The 20045-nt window shown below is 46.5% G+C and overlaps 1 protein-coding gene across 20 annotated transcripts in view; it reads right to left on the reverse strand.

Moving 5' to 3' along the window:
* The window catches only part of DENND1A (DENN domain containing 1A), a 543986-nt gene that overhangs the window by 40953 nt on the left and 482988 nt on the right, over positions 1–20045 (reverse strand). For all 20 annotated transcript variants that reach the window (XM_063714418.1, XM_063714419.1, XM_054520578.2 and 17 more), the window contains one exon: positions 17610–17741. In XM_063714418.1, coding sequence (XP_063570488.1) covers positions 17610–17741 — 132 coding nt within the window. The remainder of the gene's footprint in view (positions 1–17609; positions 17742–20045) is intronic.

Below are 20045 nucleotides of genomic sequence, written 5' to 3' on the forward strand. Positions count from 1 at the left end.
CCTGCAATGTGTGTTTGACAGGACTGACATTTTGTACCGCTGTGAGATGGGAAAACGTGTGACATTTTTATTCATGGTGGCGTACGCCCTTGTAATGATCAGCTCTGGTCGATGTGCTTACCGCAGCAGCCCCTGAGCCCTCGGAGAACAAACAGGAACCCAAGGTGCCAGCAGTTCGACTGCCTTATTAAACACCGCCAAGATCCTAACGAAGACCAACTGCTGGAAAATCTCACTGTCAAATCCTCAAGGACATTGTCAGCGCACAGCTAACTGCATATATTTTTCATTTAAAATACTGAAATCCAGCATTGTGCCATTACAACCAAGGGGAGGGGCGCCCACTCCAGCGGCCATTCTGTCAGCTGCTTCTTCCGAGCTCCAGATGCTAGAGCCGGATGCCCCGGTGGGGTTCAGAGCTCAAAAAGGGGCAGCAGAGACAGGGCACTGACTTCCCGAAGGCTCGGCCCTGCCTTCAGGGTGAATGGCTGAAAGTTACAGGGCTCCAGTAAGAGTCCCCTGGAAAGGAAACTCACCGGCTACTTTTGCAAGCCAAAGTGAATCTGCATAATTAGGAAATCTCTTCCTCCCCCAGCCAGCCCTTTTCCTGTAGGTGCAACCCATTACGTCCTGCAACTCGGCTCTAATCAGCCTGCTGCTCGGCGGTAGACCTTAAGACATCTGCAGGAACACATGGCTGTGGTAGGTTTCACACCTTGGTGGAAAAGCTGTGTGTCAGGGTGCCCACCTGCAATCTCACCACTTGCCTCAATGCAAAGGCCTCAAGGTCAGCGTGCAGGAGGACCCCCTCCCTTCGGCGGTCATTTCTAATGCTGGTGCACACTGATGGATGGAAGCTGATCACTTGGCAGACCCTCAAAGCTTTCCGTGGTTGTTAAGCTAGGTGCTTTGGTTATGGCTGCACACACTCATGTACGGGATATATTTATTTTGTAAATACGCATTATTTATACAGTACCTCTATTTCCATACTCCAGCCCTGATGCACCAAGATACACGCTACTATTTATTTATGGGGTCCTTGGTGTAACAGGCCTAACAAGAGGCCCGTGTGTGGTTCTTGCAAGTTTGCAACAAACTGTAAGTGGTTGGCTAAACAACTGGATGTTCTCCATCCATCATAGGTACAGGCCTGCATTTTAAGGGGCTGCCCATAAAGTTGGTTTAGCATAATACTGTACATCATCCTTGGTGGAAATGACCTGGGGGCTGAAGAGCTGGCAACCTGGAGGGAAGGAGCCATAACATTCCACACCCTAGGCTGGGGAGAGGGGGTGGAGTAAGTTACGGGTATCCTGGTGCTTACAGCACTCTTGGAGAGTATGAAAAGGAAGGTGGTTGGTAGACAGTCCTGGGGAAAATGCAAGGACAGTGAGGGTTGGGGGAGCTGTACCCTCTTTCCTCCAAGCAGGCTATTCTGCCCCTGAGCAGAAACTTCTACTCTGGGTTGCTGAGGGAGGTGTCCATTAATCCTGTATACCCCAAGGGACATCCCTTCCTCATGGACTGCACTTCAAGCCTCACTGGGGCATGCCGGCTGGATGAAGAGGAACACAGCCTGTGTCCAGCCCTGTGCTATTCTATGATCAACAGTTCCCACGCAGGACATCCGGCTGCCTGCCAAGTTCTGTCCTTTGGGTCTCCTAAATGTCTCTCGGATGATTTTCTCATCTTTACCCCCATAAGCAGTGTCCTAGATTAGGCTCCCACCAGCCCTGGCCTGAGCAATGTCCGTGGGATCATCAGTGGTCTCTCTGCCTCAACTACTTCCATCCCTTTCCACAGTGGCCCATCATACATATTCCCAGCTGCTATTTCTCTGAACCCTCGTTGGCTCCTAGGCACCTATGGGATAAAATTCAAGCTCCCCCACCCCTGAGAAGGGTGGGGAGAGCCCAGGTTCCATCATCAGATAGGCCTGGATTTTAATTCTTACTCTGCCACTTACTGTGTGACCTTGGGCAAGGTGCTTAACCTCTCTGAGCATCAGCTGTCTGGGGATCATCATAACTGCATCAGTCTTAGAGGGCTGCTGAGAAGATTAAGTGAGACGAAGCTTGTGAAGGGGCTTGGCTGAGACACGGAGGTCTACATTGTAATGAAAACCCCTCGGTCCACCCAACCCCTTTTTACTCTCCATCTCTTGGTTAGTCCTTGCCATCCCTTCCTCTGGGCACGGCCAGGTTAATAATTTCCTTAGCCCGCAGGCACTACCTGGCTCTGCCAGGGCTAGGGACTGATGGTGGATGCGACAAGCAGCCTCTGGCACAGCACTCCTGTGACCATGGGGTGGGGACTCCCCGCACAGCCACAGCCACAGAGCTGACTCTCTCGGGGGATCTTGCTTGTGGGATATAATTTATTTTCAATATTTTATGTTTTATTTCCCCTTCCCTGCTGTGATAAACTCCCCAACTCTGGCACAGAGAATTCTAATCTGAGAAAATGTCTCCTCTGGTCTCGCTGAATCAGATTTCCTGCTCTTGTCCTGTTGGGCTCAATATCTCCCCGGCAGGGAGCTGGATTCTGAGCAGCTCCGACACAGACCTTTAAAGAAATGCCGTTTGTAGGCTCTGGCCAGTCCTTTGGCAGAGAAGCCCCGCTGTCACACCGCTGAAGGTGGAGCCTTGGGGGACTCAGGATCCTGTCTCTCACAACCTGGCGCTGCATGCGGGGATTCTAAAGCACGTGCAGGCGCCGCAGAACAAGTCACTGCCTTTTGCTGGATTTCTCCTGCTCTGCTGAACCGACTCAAGGGCACAAGGAGTGAGTGGACCTGGCCTCGCCTCTTCCCCACGTCACTGCCTTTCCTGCCTGCACTCATTCACCACTTGGTCATTCCCCAAACTCTCATGGGGCAGCTCGTCTGTGCCAGGCCCTGTGAGGGTGCCAAGGATACAGAGAAGGCCAATTCTGTCCTTTTCTGTGGGACAGGGTATAAATGCATCCCCAGCAAGCCGGCATAGGGACAGTGCCGGCTCAGAGCAGCAAGGGAATGACTGCGCTTGGAGAGGTCGGTGGAGGTGGGGGCTTGTCAAGGGAAGGCGATGCCTGAGCAGGGCCTTGAAGAGTTGGGAGGATTTTCTGTTCAGGTGGAACAGAAGAGGAAAATCATTCCTGGCAGCAAAGATGGTAGGGGCTGATTCATCCCTGGGTCCCCCAGTGCAGATGCCCATGAAGAGCTGGTGAACAAATAAATACGAGGTGCTAGGGACTAGAGAAGAAGGGACTCTGCCCAGGGCAGGTGCACTTCGCAGAGTCTTGAAGGGTGGGCAGGAACTGCCAGGAGTGGAGGATGGCAGGGAGCTCCAGACTAGAAGGCCTAGCTGTGATCAGGGTGGGCTTGGCAGGGGTGGAGGTGATTTCTGGCAGGGACAGTCCTGGAGGCTGGGTACGTCCTCTTGACCATACAGGCAAACCAGTGGTCAGGGAGAGAATCCTGAAGAGGTGCCCACATTCGGGAGGCTGCAGGCCCTGCCTATCTCAACATGTGCTGATGCTTTCTGATGCCCATTGTGCCTCACAGACCAGTCAAGGAGAGAGACACAGGACCCCAGGGATACGAGGAATGTATGGGTGCAGAGGGGCTGACACCTTGGTGGAACTGGGGTACAGCTGGTTTGGGAAGTCTGATTAAGACATTCTAGTAGCTGAAGCTTGTGAAACAGGAATGAGCTAGAAACAGAAACCTGGAGCTCCCAGAACAAAGGTGGTGCTAGAAACCACAGGTAGAGCGCCTCGTGGCTCCTAAGGGAGTAGAGTTAGAGGCAGAACGAAGCCAGGGAGGAACTCCATCTAAGGGAAGGGAGGACCAAACACAGGTCCTAGGTGCAAAGCCCAGCTCAGACCTCCCTCTCTGGCTGGACTCTACAGGGCAATCAGTCAGCCATTCTGCAGCCAGCCTAGTTTCTGTTCCTCTTTGTGTATTTTAGTTGAGCTTTTCTGGAGACCATAACTTGCACCAAAGAAATTATTTAAAGGTGAGAAATGTCCATTGCAACTGGCTGGGGAAAGCAAGTGGGGACGCCTGGACCAGGGGCAGACACTTCACATGAAATCAGTTGCCACCTCATCGCAGAACAGCCTGGAACAGCCACCGTGTTTAGTTTCTCTGGTTTGTAACCCTCCCCATGCATCTCAGACACAGCCTGAAGAAGATGCACACCCCCATCTTAGAAAGACAAGCTCTCTGCCTAGTCCTTGAAGGAGATAAAAAGCAAGGGTGTGAACAAAACATTCCATCTATTTCACAGTGATCTCTAGCAAGCTGGCTGTGAGGAGCTGATGGGCACCTCATGGGAATGCTGGTGGGGAGACCACCCTGAGGACCAAACTTGTTGGAGTTTAGAACAAACAAAAAGGGCACTTAGAGATGCCCTATGGCATGATCACACAAGCACAAATCTGGGCCTTTCAAAACTACCAGATGGATTCTGTCCATCAGGATTAAGTTGAACCACTCACCACGAGAATGTCAGACCCCTGAAGTCAGGAACCGTGTCATTGCCATCTCTGTTTTCACAGATGTGGCACAGAGTAGGCATCAGTGATGATTTGCTGAACGAATGACCTAGGTTCTTAGCTTCTACCCTTCTCCTCTCCTAGCCCGGGGATTGCAGTGGACTTTGTCACACTTGAGTCTCCAGAAGCTATCACAGGCAACGGCAGACAGCTGTACCCATCCCTACACCCTGCCTCCTACCTCCCTGGTCTGCCATGTGCTAACCTGCCATTTCTCTTCTGTCCCTCCTCTATCTGGTGCCCTGGTTAATGTCTGACCTTGACTCTCAGCCCTGCATGCTCTCTCGGTTTTAGGATCCCCACAGCTCTGGTATGAACCATTCTCTGCTATGAGACAAGTGGACAAAGAGCTGAGACAGTGTCTCCTGTTTGGCTTCTGTGCACATTGTCAACTTGATCTTCTCTCCCTTCTTTTGATAATGGCCTCAATTTCCTTTTCAGGAATGACCCCTTAGGTATGTGCTTCAGGTGGGGCCCTACCTGCAGCACACAAAAAACCCTTGGCCTCAATAATTGGTTCCAATGGGCATATAATCAGTCAGTCCAGTGAGTCAATGCCATGCCTTGCGTGGGAGTTACTAGGAAGTGACAGTCACTTTCCTGTTGGTCTTGCACCTGGAAGGATTGCAGGCATCTTGCCACCAGGAGGGGAAAGCCTGCCTGAGAATGGCCATAGCAGAAGAGGTAAGGCCAATAAATGAAGCAAAAAAAAAAAAAAAAAAAAAAAAAAAAAAAAAAAAAATGGGGTCTAGGTTGGGCGCAGTGGCTCACGCCTGTAATCCCAACACTTTGGGAGGCTGAGGCAGGTGGATTGCTTGAGCTCAGGAGTTCGAGACCAGCCTGGGCAACATGGTGAAACCCTGACTCTACAAAAAATACAAAAATTAACCAGGCCAAACCGAATCCAGCAGCACATCAAAAACTTATCCACCACGATCAAGTTGGCTTCATCCCCAGGAAGCAAGGGTGGTTCAACATACACAAATCAACAAATGTAATTCATCACATAAACAGAACTAAAGACAAAAACCACATGATTATCTCAATAGACGCAGAAAAGGGCTTTGATGAAGTTCAACATTCCTTCATGTTAAAAACTCCCAATAAACTAGGTATTGAAAAAATATACCTCAAAACAGTAAGAACCATATATGACAAACCCACAGCCAATATCATACTGAATGGGCAAACACTGGTAACATTCCCCTTGAAAACCAGCACAAGACAGGGATGCCCTCTCTCACCACTCCTATTCAACACAGTATTGGAAGTTCTGGCCAGGGCAATCAGGCAAGAGAAAGAAATAAAGGGCATTCAAATAGAAAGATAGGAAGTCAAATTATCTTTGTTTGCAGATGACATGATCCTATATATAGAAAACCCCATTGTCTCAGCCCAAAAGCTTCTTAAGCTGATAAGCAACTTCAGCAAAGTCTCAGGATACAAAATCAATGTGCAAAAATAGCTAGCATTCCTATACACAAAGCAGAGAGCCAAATCATGAATGAACTCCCATTCACAATTGCTACAAAAGAATAAAATACATAGGAAGACAGCTATCAAGGGAAATGAAGGACCTCTTCAAGGAGAACCACAAACCACTGCTCAAGGAAATAAGAGAGGACACAAGCAGATGGAAAAACACTCATGCTCATGGATAGAAAGAATCAATATCATGAAAATGGCCATACTACCCAAAGTAATTTATAGATTCAATGCTAATCCCATTAAACTACCATTGACATTCTTCACAGAATTAGAAAAAACTATTTTAAAATTCATATAGAACCAAAAAAGAGCCCGAATAGCCAAGACAAGCCTAAGCAAAAGGAACAAAGCTGGAGGCATCATGCTACTTGACTTCAAACTATACTGCATGGCTACAGTAACCAAAACAGCATGGTACTTGTACAAAAACAGATATAGACCAATGGAACAGAATATAACCTCAGAAATAAAAGTGCACACCTACAACCATCTGATCTTCAACAAACAAGCAATAGGGGCCAGGCGCAGTGGCTTGTGCCTGTAATCCCAGCACTTTTGGAGGCAGGGGAGGGTGGACCATTTGAGGCTGGGAGTTCAAGACCAGCCTGGCTAACATGGTGAAACCCCATCTCTACTAAAAAATACAAAAATTAGCTGAGTATGGTGGCACACACCTATAATCCAATACTTGGGAGGCTGAGGCATGAGAATCGCTTGAACCTGGGAGGTGGAGGTTGCAGTGAGCCAAGATTGCACCACTGCCCCCAAGCCTGGGTGACACAGCAAGGCTCTGTCTCAAACAAACAAACAAACAAAAACCCAAAAAGCAATGGGGAAAGGATTCCCTATTTAACAAATGGTGCTGGGAGAAGTGGCTAGCGATATGCAGAAAATTGAAAGTAGACCCCTTCCTTACACCATATACAAAAATTAACTCAAGATGGATTAAAGACTTAATTGTATAATTCAAAACTACAAAAATCCTAGAAGAAAATCTGGGCAATACCATTCAGGACATAGGTATGGGCAAAAATTTCATGACAAAAATGCCAAAAGCAATTGCAACAAAAGCAAAAATTGACAAATGGGATCTAATTAAATTAAAGAGCTTCTGCACAGCAAAATAAATTATCATCAGAGTGAACAGACAACCTATAGAATGGGAGAAAATTTTTGCAATCGATCCACTGACAAAGGCCTAATATCCAGAGTCTAAAAGGGACTTGAACAAATTTACAAGAAAAAAAAATTCCATTAAAAAGTGAGCAAAGAACATGAACAGACACTTCTCAAAAGAAGACATTCATGTGGGCAATGAACATATGAAAAAAAGCTCAACATCAGTAGTCTAATTTAGAGAAATGCAAATCAAAACCACAATGAGATACCATCTCACACCAGTCAGAATGGCGATTATTAAAAAGTCAAGAAACAACAGATGCTGGAGAGGTTGTAGAGAAAAAGGAACGCTTTTATATGGTTGGTGGGAGTGTAAATTAGTTCAACCATTGTGGAAGACAGTATGGTGATTCCATAAAGATCTAAAGCATAAATATCATTTGACCCAGCAATCCATTACTGGTTATATACCCAAAAGAATATCAATTATTCTACCATAAAGATACATGCACATGTCACTGTAGCACTATTCACAATAGCAAAGACATGGAGTCAAACCAAATGCTCATCAATGATAGACTGAAAAAAGAAAATGTACACCATGGAATACTATGCAGCCATAAAAAGAAATGAGGTCATGTCCTTTGCAGGGACATGGATGGAGTTGGAAACCATTATCCTCAGCAAACTAGTGCAGGAATAGAAAACCAAACACCACACATTCTCACAAGTGGGAGCTGAATGATGAGAACACATGGACACACTGGGGGAATAACACATACTGGAGCCTGTCAGTGGGGGGCAGGGAGGGGAGCCAGAGCATCAGGAAGAATAGCTAAGGGATGCTGGGCTTAATACCTAGGTGATGGGTTGATCTGTGCAGCAAACCACCATGGCGCACGTTTACCTATGTAACAAGCCCACACATCCTGCATGTGTACCCTGGAACTTAAAGTAAATGTTGAAGAAGAAAAAATTAGCCAGGTGTGGTGGTGTGCACCTGTATAGTCCCAGCAACTTTGGGGCTGAGGCAGGAGGATGGCTTGAGCCCGGAAGGTTGAGGCTGCAGTGAGCCAAGATCATGCCACTGCACTCTAGCCTGGGTGACAAAGTGAGGCCCTGTCTCAAGCAAAACAAAACAAAACAAAAGCAAAAAACAAAAACCAAAAAACTGGGGTCTGATGAACATGACTGGATACCAAGCCATACCTTAAGCTAGTATAAGCCAACAATTTCTCTTTTGGATTTTATGTCTCATGTACCCTAACTAAATGTAGACACTGCTAAATGTATTAGGTTGATGCCAAAGTAATTGTGGGTATGGGGTTGGACTGCCCTCTGGTATCTCCAGTGCTAGCTCCCACACATGCCCAGTTTTTACCCTGCATTCTACTCCCTCACACACACCAGAAAATCATCCAACATGCCTTTGGGGTCTAGGGGTGAGTTTGAGCCTACACCAGGTACAGGATACCAGCTTACTTGTCTTGGTTCCAACTGAGGCCCAGAAACATTAAGGAGGGCCTGAGATCTGTAAGGATACCAGGAACAGTCTCACTTGTGGTCCACCCTCCTGGGATCCTGAGCCACCTGCCCAGGTGGTTGCACTGGCCCTCTCACTACAACCCAGGAAACTGCCATGTTCTCAGCACAGAGTTGGGCAAGAACCCGAGCTTTAGAATAAACAATGTAGCTTTGAATCCTGTTGCTTCTGACCTGTGTAACCTTGACTAAGGCCCCATTCTCTGTAAGCCTGTCTCCTCCTCTCCGAGAGAGGATACCACCTGAGACCCTTACAGGTTGGCTGGAGGGATTCAGTAGGCTAACCTACTGGAATGGCCTAGCATGGTCCCTGGAGCTGGAGCAGAGACCCATTCCCTTCAGGTCTCAGTGTGGAGCTTGGTGGGCAGTGAGCAATTCATCTCCATGCCCCTCCCACACTGCTCTTAGGCCATCCCAACACCTAGCACATACGGGATGCTTAAATTGACCTTACAGTGCTCAAGTCCTAGAAGGAGGGATGGTCTGGAAGCTCTGGAGGGATGGACTGAGCTTGGTCCCTAGCCCTTCTGCAGCCAACCTGAACTTGGGCTGAACAGAGGTGGTGTAGCTTAGAGAGCAAATTACTATTTTGCACCTGGATTTTCACTCGGCTGCTGACATTTCTCAGTTCTTCCATGGTACATCAGGAGCCCTGGCCTCACTGCGGAGCTCTCTGGCCTTCTCAGCTCTCTATAACGAGAGGAATACCACCTGAGGAGGCCACGCTGAATGCCTAATCACACAGCTCCCGAATGTTCAACTCAATCATTATGAATGTCCAGAATCTGATTTCTCTTTTTTGATTGGCAAGTTTTTCCTCCCGAAATCAAATACGTCTGCTCAAAGGAGCAAACCCCAGCCTTGTTAACCTTTCATCAGAAAGCTGTCTCTGGGCTAGCCTGGGCTCTGAAAAGGTGAGTGCACGTGGAAAGACAGGCCTAGCCAGCCACCCTCATCAGGGAGACCTGACAAATGCACCACCAATTAGGGGCCACGTTGCTCTTGGTCATGGCAGCGAATGAGTCCAAACAACTCTAGACAGCCACTCCATGAGGACCAACGGGAGGGTAGTGTCACGGTCACCCTACAGTGGGCGCAGAGGCTGGATCAGAGCAGGAGGAGCTGGAGGGAGTGGAGTGGGGAGATCACCACCGTACCTCTGCTCTCTCACACAAAGACATGGATGAGAGGGGAAGAAACAGGGACAATGGAAAAGGAGAAATATGCTTTGGAAACAACAGGGGCTGAAAGAGAGGTGTGCAGGGTGTACTGCCTCATGGACTGTGGGCACGTGACTGGGATGGGCAGAAAAAATGACTGGATTGTAGACCGCAATGCTTACCACTAGGTACCTTCTGCCCCAACCTGCCCCATAGCCCCTTCTTTCCACATGTTTGACTCAGGCTTCCGCAGCATTATCTGCTCTTGCTGGTACCAGCTCCTGGCCTGCTCCTTCTGCCTGGTGGCACTGTGCCTCCTCTGGGCTTGGGTTTTGCCTTTCCCACCCAGAGGTGTAGGGAGACAGGTCAGTTGCCATGTGTGCATGCATAGGGCCGCCCCCGAGGGAGTGCGTGCTCTGAGAGCCTTGGTGAAGGCCAAGCACTGGGCAGACAGGGTTGGGTAGGAGGCAGTGTCAGCAAATGATTGATAGCCAGCTCCGCTCTTGCACACTGGGGAAAGAAACTGATATTTACCAGGGGCCTGTGTGCCAGCACTGGTACTAAAGGCAATATCTCATTTAATCCTTATAGCCATCTATGACGTGGACCCCTCTAGAGACGTGGAAATGGAATTTCACTGAGGCTAAGTAACTTACTGAAGGTCACCAGCTAGTGAGTGGCATAGCTGAAACTTAAGTCCAGAACTGCCCGATTCTAAAACCTGTGCTTCATCCACTCTAACTCATTGTCTCCAGGAACTGATCCACATTTGCCCTTCATCAGGTACATCTTGGGGAAGCAGGAGATTATATTTGCTTTCTCTCTCTCTTCTCTACAAATGGATCTTATATACGTGTGAGCCTGTGTGTGTACATGATGTGTAATGTTTCTTCAAATACCATTTGAAAGTAAGTTGCAAGCATCGTGTTACTTCACCCCACAGACTTCAGCCTGCCTCTCCTAGGAATAAAGATAAACCCCTACAAAACTATCATATTAACATTAATCCCACATCATCATCTAACATTCCAGTCCATCTTCAAATTTTCCAACTTTCCCAAGAATGTCTTTAAAGCTTTTTTTTTTTTTTTTTTAAAAAAAAAAACAACAACACATAATCCAAGTTAGGTTCACACTTTGCACTTGGTCATGTATCCTAGTTTTTTTCACAGATAAAATCTTTACGCCTAATTTATCCTGTTGCTTGCTTCGCTTGATGTGACTCAAGGGATGATGGGCCCCTCCCTTCCCCTGACTGCTTTCCCCACTGTGCTGCTCCTGCACAGCTCTGCCCATCCTTGGGCACAGGAGAAGGGGGGTCCCAGTCCCCTGCCTCATTCCTCTCCATTCCCTTCCGGGGACAGCTATGACTGACCTTAGGAACTCGGAAAAACACACAAAATGAGACAGGATCTAAATTGCTATAACACAAAGCTGTTTCTATTTGGAAACAAAATCCTTTTTTTTTGAGATGGAGTCTTGCTCTGTCACCCAGGCTGGAGTACGGTGGCACAATCTCGGCTCACTGCAACCTCTGCCTCCCGGGTTCAAGCGATTCTCCTGCCTCAGCCTCCTGAGAAGCTGGGACTACAGGCGCATGCCATCATACCTGGCTAATTTTTGTATTTTTAGTAGAGACAGGGTTTCACCATGTTGGCCAGGCTGGTCTTGAACTCCTGACCTCAGGTGATCCACCTGCCTTGGCCTCCCACAGTGCTGGGATTACAGGCGTGAGCCACCGCGCCCGGCCTCACTTCAAAATCCTTCTTTATGGAAAGTGAATTTGGAAATAGTTTGTGACCACTAAGGGAATGTTCATTTTTCTTCTTCAAATGAATTAGAATTACAAGCATAGCAACAGAAATGAAACCAAATAACTTGCTGAATGCACAGCAAGTGCTTCAACAACAATCAATTATTCCTTAATTTAAACATCCACAATAATAAAACCCCAGGATGTGCACTGACTGCCAGCTCAGTGCCAGGCCCTGCAGTGGACTTTCTGGTGGGAAGACAAGCATTAAAGAAAAATCTCAGGGCTGCGTGACAAGCGGCGTGTGCATAGTTCTGGGGTAGCACGAAGACAGAAGCAACTCACTCTTCCTAGGGGAGTTGAGAGACCAGGAGGCCTGCTCTGGGATTGGACAGGCAGGTCACGAAGGGGCCAAGGAGGAAGATGGGGTCTTTAGGAGAGGCTGGGAGCGGCGGTGAGGTGGCCACTAGTGCATGCTTACAGTGGACCTGGCAAGGCCACATGGGGACTACAGGGAGTACCAGTTAGGAGTGAAACAGTCCTGTGAAACAGTCCAGGTGAATGATTATGCTGCCTGCACCACAGCTGTGGCAAAGGTGATGGAGAGGAGAGGATGAAGTAGTGTTCAGGGGTGGAAGGAGAGGATCTGGGGAGAAGAAGGGTGGAGCTTGGCTCTGGATGGCCAGCCTGTGTCATTCACTGGGGTGGAAGATGGAGGAGTGAGTTTGGTGGGGGGTGTATGTTCAGACCAGAGGCCTGGGGTGTGCAGTATCCTGAGAACATGGGAGCACCTGCTGGAGGTGGTGAGGAGGCAATGGCTGAAGTGAAGGGAATTGCGTGTGGCTTCCAAGCTCAATGGGGCAGGAGGAATCTCTCAGGGCACTCAGAGCCGAGGGTGCTGAGAAGCCATTTGCTAGCTCGGCATCTTCTCCAGCCTAGCATGGGATTGGCACTAAATGACCTGGCTTATGACCCTGATGCCAGAATTCTCTATACGCACAGACAAGCCGGCAACCACATCCCAAGAGCTGTTCCTGGGGCTGCTCTCCAGACCTCCCTGCTGCAGTTCTCTGGAAGCCACGGTGGTGCTTGGTTTTGGTTTAACCAGCTTTACAAACTTTACATTAAAGAGGTTTAGAAACCTTTGTTCGGATGGGAGAAGAATAGAGGCAGCACCTTTCAATACATGCTTTTTGCAATCTATCAGATGGGAAGGCAGGCAACTACTTTGTTTGCAGATCGGTCATTTGGAGGAAATACAAAGAAGGGGGCCCTGGAAGGGGTTTGCTGTGATATTCTCAGGGAAGCCTCAGTCTTGGCCAAGGCCTAGAGCCTTGGCCATCTGCACCTAGGACTAGGGTCCAGTGTCACTGAACTCACACAATCAGGCCATTCTCCTAGCAAGGAGGGAGAGCTGCACACAGCCAAGAGAAGCAGAGCTGCTGCTGCTGCTGGCTTTGGAGTAGGAATTAGCTACTCATTCCAGTAACGCCGTCCCAGTGTGCCTCCTCATGTGTACGATGGGTAAAATCCTTTCTTCCTCACCCGCTGATGGCAAAGTCTCAAGTCAGTGCTTACGGATGTGAAAGCATCTATGGCTCACCCATCTTATTAAATGCAGGGAGCAGAGCAGTTTCCACAGGGGTCCTTGGGAGGGAAGCGGGTCCAGGCCAGCCATTTTAACCAAGGGGTGCCCAGGGCGGCCGGGGAGGACACTGCTCCCTCACTCCTTCTATAGCTGTGGGAAAGAGGAGCTTCCACTTCCTACCCTAGGAGAGAAAACCAGGGGGGAATCCTTGGCTTGGCCAGGCACCCTCTTTTTCAACCCTGCCCAGAGGAAGAGGAGGAATGCCTTCCCGGGGAGTCTGGGAGAAGGAACTGAGCTTCATCACCCCTCCCAGCTCCCTCCTGGGGAGCAGCCAGGGCAAGGCGCTTCCGCAGCTCCTCCTTGCTAGGAGTTTATGGGCAGCTCCAACCTGGAGAGACCTGCCATTGTCCACTTATCCCGAGTGGAGAAACGCAGTCCACATTCTCAGGTGAAGTGTTTGCAACATTTGCCTTCAGGCCTAATGCAATATTCTCCTTTCAGGCTTATCAATAAACACAGCTGACACTTTTATCTCATTTGACTGTCCCCTGGGCTTTGTTTCCCAAATGATACTAAACTTGAGAAGGGGAAAACAGTAATTTAAAGCCTCTCTAAACTGCGACATCTTCCAAGGCAGGAATAGGCATTCTCAAGTTGATACCTTTGAATTCTTAAAGAAACTACGTGATCAGGAGGCAGAGGCTAACTAGAAACCTATTTACTTTGCTCTTACAAGCTGAGTGGCCTAACATATGTCTGCTTTAGAAAACAAATTATTAGTGAGTTCGGTTTGTTGACAAAATATCTTTTTTTTTTTTTTTGAGACACGGTCTCGCTCTGTCACCCAGGCTGGAGCGCAGTGGCGCGATCTCAGCTCACTGCAGCCTCTGCATCCTGGGATCAAGCAATTCTCATGCCTCACCCTTCCGAGCAGCTGGGATTACAGGTGCCTGCCATGACACCTGGCCAATTTTTGTATTTTTAGTAGAGACAGGGTTTCACCATGTTGGTCAGGCTACTGACAAAAGCATCTTTTAATTATAGTGTCCAGCTTGGGACTATGAGGTGGACTATGACTGACTATGAACTGACTATGACTATGCAGTGGGCCTGGAGATGAAGAGGGAGCCTCTGTGGGGCCCTGGGAGTGCTTGGAGCCTACTTCCCTCATTGTCTTTATCCCTCTGATTGGGCCTGTCCATCTGCTGGTCTGTCTCATCATTATGCCCCACAAGGGTAGGGACTAAGAACTCATTTATCTTACACATGGTAGGTCTCAACAGACAGATGAATAGATGCATACTTAAATGGAGGAATGATCACAGCCTGGAAAGAGGAACTCCACTGAGGCAGAGGGCAAGGCAGCACCTTCTCTCCCCTGGCAGTAGCAGCTCTTGCCTCGACACTAAGCTCCCCTCTTGCCAGCCCCTGCTGCAGAGCTGAAGTCAGAGGTCTCTGTGGAGCTGCCCTGGCTCTGCACAGGCACCGGCTTTGCCAGGTAGAGAGATGAAGGCAACAGTCTCAATGGTCTCCATCCCCACTGGCAAGCTAAGTGTCCTTAAAGAACGAAATCCACAGAAACACAGACCCAAGGCGAGGATTTTTTTGAGGTTAAAATAGGTGCTCTCTCTGGCTGGTTAAGATGATTTTGCCAAGGCAGGGTACAGCAGCTTTAACAGACATATCACATGGCTGCAGTCCCTGCTTGTTTTGAGAGCTGGTGTGGGCTCGAGGGGAGGTGTCTGGGCTTGGGTTTCCAAGCTGGTGAAGTGGCCCTGGGCAGGTTCTCTCACGTCTCTGAGCTCCAGCTCTGGGTCAATAAAATGGGGCTAATGGTCCCTTCCTCAAAGGGATATGGTGGAGACAACAAAAAAGATACCAAGGAGTCTGTTGGTTTCCAAAAAAAGAGAATATATACCATTAGGGCTACGTGAGTGCCTTAGGTGATTCATAGATGAACACTTAAAATTGTTTCATATGTTAGAAAAAACTTGGACTAGTATATCAAGCCTATAATTTTACCAACGGCATCTCTGAAGATGAGGCTAAGATGCTGTAGATGTCAGGTCTGAGTCTTGTTTAAAGAAAACTATCAACTAAAAAAAAATAGTATAGATGGTAAAAGAGTAAAAACTTCTGAAATGAAACTCAAGAGACTGTTCTTTGGGAAGAATATCAAGTCCTTAAAACTCATGCCTGCCTGTAGTAGGTGCTCTAGAAACGGTACTTCTTACGGTCAACAGCCCATCAAACCAGGGACCCGGGAAAAGACTCAAGGACAACCTACCATGAGGGCAAAGCTGGAAAGAGTTAAAAGAAAGGGGTCTGTGGTTTCCCTTGCTCAACCCCCTCTCCCCCTGCAGCTAATCTGTCACCTAATGAAGAAGGGGCCGGCATAAGTAAGCTAGCTGGCAGTTCACTTACAGCAAACTGATTAAGAATGTTCAACCAACAGCAGACTGTAGACCTTTCCAGAGAAAATAAATAGAGTGTAGACTGTATGCAAATGTGTTTGTCACTTTGACAGCACGTCTCAATTAAGGCATCTCGCGGCTGTGGGTAGGCTCTGCGGCTGCAGCTGGAAGGGAGAGCCCGCTGCATGGCTGATACTAGGGGCTTGACCTTAATCCGCATGCATGCATTAAAAAAAAAAAAATCCTGCCTTCCTGTACACTTGCATAATGCTGGCAGCCACGTGAGGGAAGTGACAAACGGGGAAAAAAAGCCACTTTCATCCTCTCCAGTTTGCAGACCTGTGAAGGCACAGACAGCTCTTATTTCAACAGAATTTGGGGTGGCTTTTTTAATTGTTTATCCCCCACCCGTGCACACACACATACTCTTATTCTGCATTTAGCTGGGAATGACATTAAAGAATCTCTACTTCTGGCTGAAATGGAAAGAAGGTCTTTCTCCATTTCAAATAGGGCCTCCTTTTTTTGTGTTTCGAAAATGGAATGTTTAACACCATGAAATCCCTCTCCCCCGCCCCCTCTTTCTCTGTAATGGGCTCCAAACTCCAGTGAGGGGCTCCTTTCATGGGAAGGTTAGTGTGTGCAGGAATGAGGACAAAGGAAAGCAGGAAGCTGACTCTGGAATGCCACGCTGGCGACAACCAGGGGCTGTGCTTTCAGCAAACACAGCCAGGGAACTGGGGTGCAGATTGCTCCAACAGGGCCTGAGCCTGGGGCTGGGGGGAGGCAGCTCTTCAGGGGAGCAGACACCAGTGCAATTTGAAAATACTTATTAACTAAATGAGTATCACCCTGTGGATTCTTTCTTGCGTTTCATTTCAATTTTTATAACATCCTTTTAAGTATAAAATCAGAAAAGGGGATGAACCTCCCCAAGTTAAAGATGTATAAACGTATATTATCTGAAAATATTGATTAGAGAAGAGTGACTTTTATGTTCCAACCAACTCATCCCTTACAGTAGTAACCTGGAGCAAGAATTTTGTGAGTTTCGTTCATTTCTGAATAGCTTAATGCCTGATGCATAGTAGGCACTTGATAAAGGTCTGTTAAAAACAGGAATGTAGGCTTCTAGGTCCTTTACACGTGGTGAAACAGCAATCACATTTAAGATAAAAATCATGAAGACTCTTAATCATGCATCATCTAATAAATGGCTACAGAATCAGGTGATTTAAAAATAAATAACCTTGCAAATTCTTGTTATGGCCATATCTTGCTAAAAGAGCCATTTCTCATAAATCTCTCCAAATGATGACTTTCACTAACCAAAAGTCATTTCAAGACATGTAGGAAAGGGTACATAATCTTTTTTAACCAAAAATATAATTACAAGTAGGAAGGGGATACAAAATTTTAGTTTCTATACAGAGTGCAATGTTTTACTTAAGGGAAAAAAAATTAAATAGACAATTTTTCAAATGCTCAGATAGTTGAAAACAGTTGCTTAAAAAATTGAATCTCTAGAATTGTAGCACGGGTGTTTACTCTCAGAAGCACGACTCCTGATATTGATTTTCAGGAAGTACATTAATAAAGAACTCCTAATTGATTTTTTTTTTTTTAAGACTTTGCTTGTTGCCTTTTATTTGAAGGTGCAAAGAAGGGCCCGGGATGCTAAAGTGTTCTAATGAGATGCTTAGCTAACAGAGGCACCTTAAGCAGAGTGCCTTGGAGTAGGGGAGGCAGCAGTGCATTTAATGACTTCATTCAACAGTCCCGCTCATTTATGACCTCAGCCGTGCTGTCTCCTCAAAATTTTTGAAAATTTGCCTGCAAAACATGTTTGCACCAAATAAACATTTAAAGATGTGAAAACCTCCATGGAGCTGCACTGCCAAAGAGAACTGAAATGAAAAACCGTCTGCTGCATGTGCTACTGCTGCTGCTAAAAAGAAAAATAAAAAAAAAAAACAGATAGGTAGGAGGGCCAGGGTACACACCTGTCCAAAGTGGACTGTGATTGGTCGCCGGTCTTCTCGGAGCTTGGGGTCCTTGGCCTCCACCAGTGGGGACGGTGCAGTCTTTGGCAGCTGCTCCTCTGGGGTGGGGGCGCAGCCATTCTCGGCAATGTCCTGTAGGGAGAAGGATAGTCGGGGGTTGGCTTTGGGGTTCTGGCACCCATGTTCCCTCTCACCCCACAACGAAGAGGCCTGCCAGGCGACTCTCTCCGTGACATTCCGAGCCTGACCTCTTGATGAAGATGGAGGGAATGGAGGGCTAACTTGGCTCTTTGACTTTTAAGAACTAGAGAAACCCAAACCATCCATGTGAAGTTACAAAGATAACATCATAATTCACAACAGTGGGGAAAACAATTATTATTGTTCATCCTACTCTCTTACACGGCCATTTTCATTTTTATATATTTACTTTGTCCACATGCAGACGTTTAAAAATTACTTGCAATCACAGCTCTTGCATAATTTTATATCCTGCTTTTCCCCAATATATTATAAGCATTTTCATGTTGCTACAAAGTCATTACAAAAATAATTTTACTGAATGCATATTTCATTGAGAGGATATACAATATTTAATATACCACAATTCAATATTCCACTACTATTGGGTATTTAGGATTCTAATTTTTTTTTAAACATTCAAAATGCCAGTGATAAATACTGCAGTTTTTCTTTCATATTATTTCTTTTTATGGAAATCCCCAGGAATGAAATTACTAGGTCAACAGATATAAACATTTTCAAGTGTTTTTATTCATCCTATCAAATTGCTTTCCAATTTATACCAACTACCAACAATGGATGCATTACCAGTTTCACGGTACTTGTGAGCTGTATCATTTTAAAAATGTATTGCTAATTTAATAGGTGAAAAATTTGACTTGTTGCTTTAATTTGCATTACTTTAATTATGAGTATGGACAGTTTTTCCACATTTGTTTACTGATGATGTTGTTGTTTGTGAATAAGATGTGTTTGTTCCTACCCCTTCTTACCCCTCATCTTTCTGGCAGAAAATAAAAAGGTTGAAGTCTGACTCAGGACTCTATGACTTGGGAAACATTCAGGGACCAAAGAAATCTTTTTAAATCCAGAAATTTACATTTAATTTGTGCTTCTGATGACTGAAGTCAAATTATCACGAAAAGAAAAACCACAATGTGCAAAAGGCAGGCCATGGCTCCGGTGGCTGAGCTGGCAGCTGACTATACACATGGGTCATTTGGAACACGGATGGGGCCACTCATGCAATAAAGGTCCCGTGTTTTATTCAAGTCAAGGAAGTTGCTTAAATCTTCATTGGAACAAGGCAGAGAATACATGTACAAATAAATATTTAAATAATCATGTTTCTTACCAAATAAAAATAACTCAGCCAGAATTATATAATGAACACAAGTTCCAATTATTTTCATTGCAAAACAAATACACACTTTGGTCAACAAAACATATCCCCTTAGTACTCATTGAATTCTGCACATGAGAAACTTGATAGATACTTGGTTGCTCCTAACTTCTCAGCTAAGAGAGAATGGTGGGACATGGAAGAAAGTAGTCCCTTATTGAAAAATAATGCATTAAGGAAGAAACATATATACATCTCTAAGACTCAGTTTCCTCGTCTGTGAAATGGGCATATGGTAGCATGAAGATTAAAGGAGACAGATAATACAACTGAGTGTCAAGAACGTTATTGGCTATTCGGTAAATTATAGGAATTATCATATTACTACCAATTACTACCATTACCACCAATATTTGGCCTCACACATCCAGCTGCTACCAGCTGGCCTCCTTTCCTAAGGAATCAAGGCTGCCTGTAGAGGCCAGACCTGAGAAGTCTGTACTGCTTGGTAAACAACAAAGGGAGATGATGACTTCTTGGCTTTACAGGGAGGGCTTGGATCAGGTGGCCCACGTCTGATCAGCCAGGCTGAGGCTCAGTGATGAAAGAGGCTGTCGATGGCCAAACAGAAACAGCTCTTTTGGAAAGGGGCTGTCCAGAGGTGCTCAGGTCAAGTGGAAAAAGATGGGGAGGGGTTCCATCGGTGCCAGAAAACAACACTGGGCAAAAGGGGCATTTTGGATCCAGGTGAAGATCCTACAGGATAGATATGAGAGAATGAATAAGGTCAAACATGAACAAATTCACTTTTGGTTCAGGTAAAATTGTGTGCGTGGGTGTGTGTGCCTGTTTGTGTTTGGCTGAAAAAGAAATGAAGCTGCCAGGTAATATGGTAAGAAAATATGGGTATTAATAGAAAACTCTAAGGTAATAGCTATCTAGAAAAAAAGAACAATTCATGTAGTAGTTTTGGAAAAAGTGTCTTAATTCACGCTTATAAGTAAAAATACTATCGTCTAGTTTTGTTTTTCCCATTAACTAGTTGTCTAATCTTTCCAATTCACTCAACC

The sequence above is a fragment of the Pongo abelii genome, chromosome 13 (genome assembly GCF_028885655.2).
Source record: "Pongo abelii isolate AG06213 chromosome 13, NHGRI_mPonAbe1-v2.0_pri, whole genome shotgun sequence".
NCBI classification, from domain to species: domain Eukaryota; kingdom Metazoa; phylum Chordata; class Mammalia; order Primates; family Hominidae; genus Pongo; species Pongo abelii.